Source organism: Quercus lobata, chromosome 6 (genome assembly GCF_001633185.2).
Source record: "Quercus lobata isolate SW786 chromosome 6, ValleyOak3.0 Primary Assembly, whole genome shotgun sequence".
In the NCBI taxonomy this organism is placed as follows: domain Eukaryota; kingdom Viridiplantae; phylum Streptophyta; class Magnoliopsida; order Fagales; family Fagaceae; genus Quercus; species Quercus lobata.
The window spans coordinates 22016215-22027747 of record NC_044909.1 but is presented as its reverse complement, the minus strand read 5'-3'; the positions used below and the strand labels follow the sequence as shown (position 1 = coordinate 22027747).

Sequence of the window (11533 nt, the reverse complement as noted above, 5' to 3'; positions counted from 1 at the left end):
GGTGGAAGCCGACTCACGAGTCGGGTGGGGTTGGGTGCCTAACATCTTCCCATCCCCATACCTAAACTCCAAAAACATGCTCTGGTAATAGATTAAACCTTCCACGAAGGGTGCTATATTTATGGTTCCTAGACCTAATCTAGGCGGTGACTCCATTTCTTTTCTCCATCTCAGTCCACTCGGTCAAGGCGTACTTTCCTCGAAACGACTTGATGCGCCCACAGTCCCGAGGATCTGGCCTTGAGGGTGCTAGGCTCCCCTAGCTTCTCCTATTAAACCGAGCTGATGTACTTCGACTACTTTTGACGGATGGGGTCCTATCTCTTACTTCTCTTCTAGGCTCTTGATTCACCCAGTCTAGCCTTTGCCTAGATCCCACCAACTCTATACCTTCACTTTGCTCCACCGTTTTGGATCTATCTCTAGAGGTCATCTTTCCATGATCTTGACTACATTTTTTTGGAATCCAAGGCAATCTTTCCCATATATGGCGCCAATTGTGTGGGCGTGAAATGATCCACTAAGGCCCAAAGGCTTGAAAATTGGGTCTTATGGACAAGTCCACAACAAATAATTGTTTAGAGATGGGAAAGGTAGACCAACTTATGGATTCCTAGCCATATAGTTTGAAATGGGATAAATGAATCTAACACATAAGGATTACGCAAAGGAATTCTGATATTAATGCCTCTTTAGTTGATTGAGGAAGGTGTTACAAAGCAAACAACCACACAAGTATAGGTAACTCTCTCTCTCTCTCTCTCTCTCTCTCTCTCTCTCTCTCCTGCTATTCTTTTGTTCTTTCCCATCTAATGGGATTCTCCCTTCTTTTATAGCAGTCTGTGCTCAATCTTGGCCCTCTAAATGTAGGGTGGTGGTTGTCCATCAGATACTTGTCCCATCCTTCCCCTAGTGGAAGTGCTGGGTAGGTTAGAGACTATCCAGGCACTATTCAGGCAACACTTCCTTCATTAATGCAACTATCTTGGTTGGTGTAGAACATTTAATGCAGAGGTGACAGACACTTCCCCAACACACTTAGGGCCCAAGGGCTTGAAGATTGGGCCTTATGGACAAGCCCACTACAAATAATTGTTTAGAGATTGGAAAGACAGGCTAGCTTGCGGATTCTTGGCCATATAGACTAAAATGGGGTAAGTAAATCCAACATAAAAGGATTACGCGAAGGAAGTCTGATATTAATGCCCCCTCGGTTGACCGAGGAAAGTGTTATAAAGCAAACAACCTCACAAGTATGGGTAATTCTCTCTCTCTCTCTCTCTCTCTCTCTCTCTCTCTCTCTCTCTCTCCTCCTATTCTTTTTTTCTCCCCTATCTAATGGGGTTATCCCATTCTTTTATAGCAGTCTGCACTCAATCCTGGCTCTCTAGCTGTAGGGTGGTAGTCATCTATCAGATACTTATCCCATCCTCCCCCTTAGTGGAAGTGTCGGGTAGGTTACAGGCTGTCCAAGCATTATACAGGCATCACTTCCATCATTAATGCAACTATCTTGATTGGTGCAGGGCATTTAATGTGGAGGTGATAGATGCTTCTCCAATACACCTCGCACTTTTTTCCATTATGGTCTTCTCGTGGCTGTCAACTTCGGCCTATGTCCCTTGGTATAGTGGTAGCTCATCTCACCTTCATCGGAATGCAAGGGTATCTCCCTTGTTTGGCCTAATACTTCGCCTATTAGGCCTATATGGTCCTTGGGCCTATCCTAATAGCGGTTTTGTTCTTGGCCCATCCCCTACAATTTATATATATATATATATATATATATAACCTATGTCGTCCGCTCCTGATGATAATTTTTTATTATCAGACCAAGACACTAATTGATTTTTTGTGTATGTGGGGATTGAACTCGAGATCTTTTATTTAACCATTAGAGATTTTACCAGTTGAGCGGGGATTGAACCCTAGATCTCTTATTCAACCATTAGAGATTTTACTAGTTGAACTAACTAAAACCTATAAAGAATAATATATATATATATATATATATCATTAATAAAAATGAAAGGATTCTGAACTCCAGAAGGGTTGTAAATGGGCTGGGTAGGGTTGACCCGACCCATTTTTACTTGGCCTATGGGCAAAATGGGCTGGGCATAGCGAACTGGTTAACAAGTTAATAGCCCGAGTTGGGCTGGGTCAAAAGAGAAAACCTCATCCTATGGGTAATGCCTATTTTATCTTTAGCAGGCTAGACTACTGGGTTGGGCCTAATGGGCTACCATGAGCTTATGTTACATCTTATTTTATTATTTTTTATAAGGAAAGAATCATTTTTTTTTTTTTTTAATAATGGAAGAATCAATCTTTTTTTAAGGTAAGAATTAAAGAATTTAAAACTTATTCCAAATTTTTTCATGGTGTTGACACCCCATTTTGCAATTCGCATTTAACCTCACATGGAGGATAAAAGGCTAATTTCACCTTGCAAATAGGCATCTTAACTGTGGCCACTATATCCTTCATTTCATTTCATCAAAATGATCTTGATGTTGTAACGATCAAATTGACTAGTTATAAGCCTTAATTGGACCATCAAATTGAAAGTTATCATCAAATCAAGTTTTAATGGCCGAGATGTACTATCACAAATTGAGTCCGACTATATCTGATTATGAATAATTAATTTCAATTGGTTATAATTACAATCAATTTGAGATTAATGATGTGTCATAATTTGATTGGCTAGGATTACATCTTATGGTAAGGTTGCCCGCACTTGATTAATTAAATAGTCAAACATTAATTATTCAATGAGTAATTTGTGTAATTATCTTTTTAATTAGGGTAAATTTAGAACTAATTAAGTCTAAAATGGAAGTGATTGGAGTCTTTTAATGTTAATTAGAAACAAATTTGGGGCCTATTAATGCTAATTGTGCTGAAATTATTTTTCAACAAATGACCTTTGCTCACCATTTCGTTGATATCTTTCAAAATATTTTGAATCTATGAGTGAGGTTAATTTTTCCAGAAACTAGACATATGTGGCTTCAATTTGAGCACAAGAACGAGACAATTTTGATTAGAATTGAGTAAGATATGATTTTTTGAATTTGTCTCTGCGGGCTGTTACAATAATTACGAGAAAACCGAATTTTACTTGCTCATCACTCTCACCAATCTCTACATTTAATGCACTAGCTTTCCCCAAAGTCTAAAATAAGGTCTAGGTTCATGATTCTTTTTAATCATTTGTCAACCCTCATTAAATGACTTTTCACTCATATTTTTTTACTACTACTATATAAACCCCTCTCTCCTCCATTCTAGAGCACACAAAGAAACACTTTCTCTTCTCCTCTCTTGAGTTCTAGTGAAGTTAAGTAGTCTTGTCATATCTTGGTTTTCCTGAGACTCAAGATATTGAGTGAGACTTACTTTCCCTCTCCTAGTTCTTCTTTTCTACTCCACCCTTAGGACTTCCACCAAGAGCCTCCTCCTCCACCGTGTGGATCTTGCATGCAAGTATAATCTCTATCCCTAACTCATTTTTCATGTTGCTATAATGTTAATTTATGATTAGAGCATGCTAGTGTTTATTTAAAATCCTTGAATATGTTTGAATGTTCTTAAATGTTCATATGTGTTCTTCATATGTTCTTAGTTGTTCATCACATGTTTATGCATAACACTAGATTTGATCTTAAATCCACATCAAAAATATGAAAAACACGTTTATTTTATAATTCTTTCAAATCCTTGAATCTAGGATATCACCATCCACACACATTCACTAGAATTTATTAATTTTAATCAAAATGCAATGCTTGATAAATTGAATTAGGGTTTATCAAATGCACACATTTTTTTTTGAGAGATAATTACAACATGCTGCTAACCCCGCAACTCAAACCCTTTCCCCCCTAGACCCCCAAGCACTTTGCACATGCACACATATTGAATTCAACATACAAATTAATTGATAATATATTAGATGATATGATATGAATTTTGGCCACCATAGTTTAGAAAACTGGTTTCACTAGGCAAGATGGGTGCCTAACACCTTCCCCATCTTGTAACATAGTCTCTGAGCTTAGATTAAGGGTTGATAGATCAATGCTTATCCATGTAATTTTCAATTTCTAGATTGTAACTAGGAAACAAAGCCATGTACTTTATCTTAGATTGTATCTAAGACCAAAGCCATGTAATTTCTTATGATTAATGTAAATTTATTTGCAAATCAATAAAATGATGAATTTTTCAATTTTAGTTTTTTTTTTTATTCTAATAATTAAATAAATGACGACTCCATTGTAAAACCCTTAATCTAAAGGGGAAAATATAATTAGTCGAATCTCCATTTTGAGAGGTAATAACATAACTCTACCAATTCATGTGGGTTTGGCCCAACAATAAAAAATAGGCCAGGGGCGCGGTCTCTCACACATGGTCAAATCTACTTAAGTTTTTTTTTTTAATTAAAGTTTTAAATGGTTTTTTTTTTTTAATTTTATCTTTTAATAAAAAAAATTTAAATAGTTAATTCAAAGTTGCTAGACTATTAGAAAAATATATATTTAGTAAAATAAGTTTAATACAATCACTTTAAATATCTTAGTAGTTAGGAGAGTTTTCTTAAGAAATTCTTCTATAATATCTCAAGATCAATTCCGCATTCTCTTTCAATATATTTTTGTTATGAATTCTGAGTTATAGGGCTGGGTAACGAGTTAGCCAGTGGGCTAGGCTATTGGACTAACCTATTAGGCGCTCATGGGAATAAAAACTAACCCATGGCCTAACTCACTGGGCTAGTGGGCTATCCATGGGCATTAATAACAAGGGTCCGATTAATGTGTGCCCTTAGGGCACACATTAAACTTTTTATTTTTGAAAACATTTTCTCGAGAATTGAAAAAGCTATCATTACTTTTTCAATTCTCGAGAAATTTTTTTTCAAAAATGGAAATTAATGTGTGCCCTAAGAGCACACATTAGTAAAATCCTAATAACAATGGGTTAAGCTGCCCATTAGCCCGGTGAGCCATTGGGCTATTGGGTTAGGGTGTGGGCAATGAATTATTTGGTGACCTTATGGTTTCTTATAAGGGGGAAAAAATCAGTATCTCTAATTTTATAAAAACATTTAAAAAATAAATAAAGAAGATTTTTATATAAAAATATTTACTTATATATTTCTAGAATGTCTTCTAAATATTATTTGGTTCAATGAGCTATTATTATGGTATAATAGTAATTAGAGGACAAATAAAGTGCATTAATAATTTATAAATTTTTCTATTTTTATGAAATACATTAAATACACTTTGAATTAATGAACTATCTAGGTTATAAAAGTAATTTTCGGAAACAAAGATGTATTATATCAGGCTTTATCCGTCACCTCATGAAATATACTTTTTCTAAAAAATTATTTATTTGTTTGAAATCATTGATGGTTAAAAAAAAAAAAGGTCTGAAGTGCATGAGTCATAATTTGTTTGAGGAGAGTAGTTAAGACTTACTTCTTCACATAAAACGACAAAAAATGTATGACAAACCTACCTAAGAATCACAGCTAATCTGCCTAAACTTTTACATTGTTTGGAGAGTAAATGATTAGTTTTATCTTTTGTGTATCTATTTTTTAAAATACATCTCTCAATTAACAAATTATCTATTTTCTTTATTCTATTTAAATATTTTTTTTAAATACTCTTAGTATGATGGTTATTTAATAAGTACAAGTGTTTGTAAGGTGTGGAAGACAAGAACTGAGTTTAAGTTTTTAAAAATAACATTCACACATATATACACTTAGATTAGAATAGAATTTCTACCTTGTATGTGTGTGTCTATATATATATATATATATATTATAGTCTCTCAATAGTTTTTTTTTTTTTTTTTGAAAATATATTCATTAATTTATAATAAATAAAAGATAATTACACGTTAACCCTTTTATTTATTTTATTATTTTAAAAAAAAAAAAAAAAAAAAAAAAAAAAAAAAAGAGGCCTCCGCAAGCACTAGTTTAGGAGGGGGAAGTGTTCGAGTCGTGGGAGAGAGAGAACGACAAAGTCCAAAGGCAGAGAGAGAAAGAACGAGAGAGAGATCGCCGCTCCACCGTCGCTCACAGTGCCAAGTGGATAAACGGCGTTCACAGTACCAAGCCGTGCCTTCCGCTCCACCGCCACTCTTCCTGATCCCCATGGGTCAGTGATCGGCTTCTGTCTTCTTCTTTTTTTTCCTTCCTTTTTGTTGTTCTGATATGATTAGTTTTAAAATCATGTTTTGAGTTTGTATTTTGATTGTAATTGAGTTTAGAGAGCAAAACGTTTTGTGGGTTTACGAGGATTTTGGGTTTGGAGAGGCTATTGGAAAGACAGAAACCCAAATGAACACTCCTCCACATAAACATAATCGAATGAATGAATCACCAATATCTCAGCCTAAATTCCCATCAGAGTCTCTCCCTGACCACATTATCCACGAAATCCTCACTTGGCTGCCTGTGAAATCCTTAATCCGATTTAGATGCGTTTCCAAATCTTGGTACTCTACCATCACCAGCCGCATTTTCATCAACATGCACCTCGACCGAGCAATATCACTATTCAATTATAACAGTAGCAATCATAATGGCTATCTTTTATACTCCCTAGTACCCATGGGTCCTCCCAATTGCAGAAAATTATTTACTGGTGTTCGCAATAGTGATGGCAAATTGACCCAAATTTCTAGCATTGAAATACCCTTTTGTCATTCTCGGATAGCGGGCTTCTGTAATGGCATGTTCTGCTTTGCTAGTTATCTGAGCAATTGTAAAGATTTAATATATTTGTGGAACCCGAGCATTAGGAAATTTAAGATGCTCGATGGTACTAGCATCTCTGACACACGTATTGCTCTTGGACTTGCATATCATTCTGAAAACAATGACTTCAAGATTTTGAGAATTGGAGAAAAATTGGAGCCGGCTGAGGCCGAAGTTTATACATTGAGTACAGATTCATGGAGAAGGGTTGTCATATCGGTGGAGGGACGTAATGGATCTATTGATGGTATTGATGATTCACCCTGTGTATTTTTTAATGGAGCTCTGCACTGTATAGCATATAATGCTCACAAATTCATTTTGTCATTTGATGTCAATGAGGAAAAATTTGGAGAGATAATGCTGCCACAGAATTACTTAGATGAACTTGATGGATATTTAGATGGATTTTCTCAAAATCTTACGGTGTTTAAGGGATCATTGGCATTGATTGTTTTCGGTAAGGCTCGTGTTCGAAATAGTAATAAGTGTCACATATGGGTGATGAAGGAGTATGGTGTCGTTAAGTCTTGGACTCAAAAGAGTTTAGCTGTGGGTTGGGTTGACAGCTTCTATGGCTGCACTGACGATGGTGAACTTCTCATTGAGAAGCGCAATGGGCTCCTTCTTTCATTTGATCCTGAGAGTCTGAAAAAGAATAGTCTTGGATTTCAATTTCCTACATGGGTAGGTTTCACAAGTAATTTTATGGAGAGTTTGGTTTTACTCGAATAGGAAGATTAGTAGGTTGGAGTTTCTAATGAGGTGCCTATCTCTATGAAATTCACATTGTCGTATCACAGTTGTTTGTATCATATGAAGCTGTTAGGAGGTGTGTTCGCTATGTAATTTGTGGTTAAATGAAGCTGTTATTGTGTTCAGTGACTTCAGTCTTCCTACCTTTTATTGTAGACATGAAAGTATTGCTTTGATGTGGGAGAGTAAATTATACTGAATAGAAAAAGCATGCCTTTTGAGTATTATGGTTATTATTTATCAACTACATTGTGGGGAGGGGGTTAGAAATGTTGTCCATATTCTAGAACATGGCAATATCATGATTCATGATGAAACATCAACTTAATTAATTACTGGGTTTGGAATCAATAACTATAAATTGTTGATACTTGGTTGGTATATTACGAAGTTGATACATGTATTCCTGCTTATTTCTAGTCATGCAAAATCGAAAAACCAAAATAATTTCCATTAAAAAAAAACCAAAATAATATTTACAGTTGTAACTTTATCGAAGGAAAACCATAATTCCCACAAACATCAGACTCAGCCATTACTTCCTTGGAGCAGATCCCAGTGTCTAATTTAAGCCAGCATTAAATAAATGCAAGTATTCTAGCTGAAGTTTAGCCAGAAGTTGGTTAGGACAAGAAATAGAATCACCAGGGCATCGTTGTAGCTGACTGTGCAAATATGAATACACAAAAAATAATCACAGGTAAAGAATACAATGTTCACTTCTCAGTTCTCAGTTCTCACCCTTCCTTTTTTTTTGAAACTGACCTCTCACCCTTCCAATTATATTAAAATTATACAAGTAGACCTCTATATTCCTGCTGTCAAATCCCATTTCGAATAATTCAAGCAGAAACTTTATTTGGATCAAGAACAGCACCAGATTCAGAAAAACTCAAGCACTGAGATATTATATTCCTTAACCCAATCTAGCATATATTCTGACTAGCCATTGCTACAACTCAATTTAAATCTAAAATACTATGGCAGAAGGTTTTAAAGTTACAGATAAATTGATACTCTTTGGGACAAGCCATATAACAATGATTGTGTAGTTAATTTAGTAATAGTTATGGAGAGCTATACCTTACAAATTAGCCTATTAAATAGTTTTGACTTCAATAGTTCAATATGAGCAAGACCCCAGGGATTGAATATGGTATTCCTGAAAGCTTTTGCCTAGCTTTTAGTTCCTTGTTATGGTCTGTCTACATGCATATACATGGAAATGGTTGTAATTTGTCAAGGGGAATAGAAAAGGAAAGGAACTGTGACTGTTAGATTTATTTATTTATTTTTTTGTCTACTATGTTCCTCTCTGGCTCACCAGCATTTTCATCATCTTTTTTTTTTTTTTCCCTCTCCAAATTAAGAACCTTAGGTGTACGGAAAAAAAATACGAAAAAATTCCTCTACTTTATTTCCAAATCCATATTACTTTTTCAATGGTTTCATGTGATACAATCCTTTATGGTTGCATCAAATAAACCCCATCCAACTTTAAAATCAAGTGGCTTCACCAGTATCTTCTGATTTTAGAGATGCAACAGGAAGTGCTCCTAAATTTCTGTTAGGACAGAAAATTGAAACTGCAAGGGCTAACGGTTCACATCAAGCTCTCTCTCTCACACACACACACAAACAACACACACATACATAAAGATTAATACAGGGACCTGAAATACTTTGATACCTGTCCTCCAGAAGTTCTTGGGCCAACAGAGATAGAAGCAATGTCTACATAACTTTGGGCAGTAATAAATACTATAGCACAGGCCTGATACACATCATTATAAGAACAATTAGCCCCGTTAAATTATGCTCACTAGCTACTATGGCCACTAATATGTATCAGTTGGTAAAATTTATTATCAAATCTCTATCACATTCCGGTAAGATGAAATTGGACTATACCTGATATTCAGAAAATTGAATGGTCATTGTCTTTAAAATTTTGTCTTCTGGTTAAAGTAACTTATGGGCTTCCTGAAATCCAGTGGGAAAAATATTCAATTCAAGAATCAAAATCACACCACTAAAGTCTTCTCTTGAACTGATAAATACCAGCACTTCACTATAGAAAATGGTGAAAGCGATCCAATGATGTGCTAAAAATCTGGGCAAAAACATTTGGAAAAAGTTCCCCTATCCTAGCTGAAGCCCACGCAATTCTCTGGGGTGTCCAGCTAGCTCGAGAGGAAGGTTGGAACCGTATTATCCTTGAGGGAGACGCCAAGAGCTGTTTTGATCCGCTAACCTCTGAAAACATCTCCCCAGCATGGACCATTAGCAATGTTATCAATGATGCGTTATGTCTTATAGCATTTATTTTCATTTTGTCGCTTTTGTTGGGTCAAAAGGGATTGCAATGCAGCTGCCCATGCAGCAGCAAAGCTTTCCCCTAGTTCTCTTGAGTTTTTCTATTTCAGTAAGGACAATTAGCCTCTATCTGTAAGGCAGAGTGCCCATCCTTTTCTGTTTTGAATGAAATTGCAGCTTATCAGAAAAAAAAAAAAAAAAATGCCAGTTGATGGCAAGATTGCATACAATATAGTACCATCCTCCGATGCAATATTTTTTGGGTACTTTTATATGGATTTCAAGGAAATTGAAAGTTCCTGTGAAAAGAAATGACCAAGCTAAACACAGAAATGGCTTTGAATATCAAATTAAAGGCATGTAGAAAAGTTCTAAAAAACAGTACCTCAGCCGATAAGTATAAATTTTCAACAGATTTCAATTCTTTCTTTATCTCATTCATTGGAATCTTCTCAATCTGCTTCCAGATAAATATGCACTGTTCACCCCGAGAAAACACTTTAATTTTATACCCAAAAAAAAAAAAATTTTGAATTGGGGTTTCTTCCAGCTACTTGCAAGATGGCATGGACTTGCACCTAAAAACTTACAAGATGAAATCCTAATTAAAGTGAAAATCCACTCAACTGATCCTGAAGCAAGTACTTGGTATATTACATGTAATGATTCAAATATTCTTCAGAAACTGAATTAGCACAGAGCATTAAGTGTGTGTGTGTATATATATATATATATATATATATATATTGAGAAAAAGAGCATTAAGTATTTAAATGCACATAAAGAATTTTATAAAGATCTCTTTTAGTTGATTGCACTTTATCATTATACCAAGAAATCAATTAGTTTTATTTAAAACTTCAAAAATTTAAATTAAAATAAACCAATTTCATTTCCCACAAATAAGAGGTTTTTAATAGAAACTAATTGGCTGTTATTAAAATTTTTTTTAAAAAAAATTTGGCCAAAAATAGACTTTTTCCCTTTATATAATAATGATAATAATACCATGATAAAACATAACAATATAAGAATTTTAATCCACTATAAACAATCAAAGGGAATTAGATTTGTCTCATTAAAAAAAAAAAGATTTATAAAAATGGGGAAATTAAATCAAAATAAAAAGATAAAAGTTTGTCCACTACATAGATCGCCAAGGATAATCTGACACTATGGTGTGGTTTGGATTCAGCGTTTACACGTTTTGTGCATTCACGTTAGCGCGTTTTCTCTCTCTCTCTCTCTTTTTTTTTTTTTTTTTTTTTTTTTTTTTAAGACTATAAATAGTAAAAAAGAGTGAACAGTAGCTGTAATATTTGACTTTTCAGCCACATTTCAACACACCAATGAGTCCCGTGCACTGTTTACAAGACCCACAAATTTCACTTTTCAGCAACTTTTTCATTAAAAATGGGACTCAATACTATTCACACATTTAAAAATTATTTTGTTATAGTGTTTTCAGTTTTTAGTTTTCAGCTGTATCCAAACGGACCCTATCAGATTCAAGTTCAAATCCAAAGTCGTCTAGGACTTTTTTCAACTCCAAACCGACTTGAAGCCAGTTTTCACATACCCTATCGAATACTTGTTTCCTTTCCTTTTTTTTTTTTTTTTTTTTTTTTTTTTTTTTAAGTCGACAACGAATATTATATATATATATAT

At 34.6% G+C, this 11533-nt stretch overlaps 1 protein-coding gene across 1 annotated transcript; it reads left to right on the top strand.

The window, feature by feature from the left end:
- The first annotated feature begins 6646 nt into the window (after positions 1-6646).
- LOC115949980 (F-box protein At3g07870-like) lies at positions 6647-7528 on the top strand. Its single transcript, XM_031067236.1, has one exon. The coding sequence runs from the start codon at positions 6647-6649 to the stop codon at positions 7526-7528; it is 882 nt and encodes a 293-aa protein (XP_030923096.1).
- Positions 7529-11533: the final 4005 nt, after the last annotated feature.

What these genes read in the sequence shown, in the direction of transcription:
- LOC115949980 (XM_031067236.1), top strand. Translation starts at nt 6,647, where the DNA reads ATGGGTCCTCCCAATTGCAGAAAATTATTTACTGGTGTTCGCAATAGT.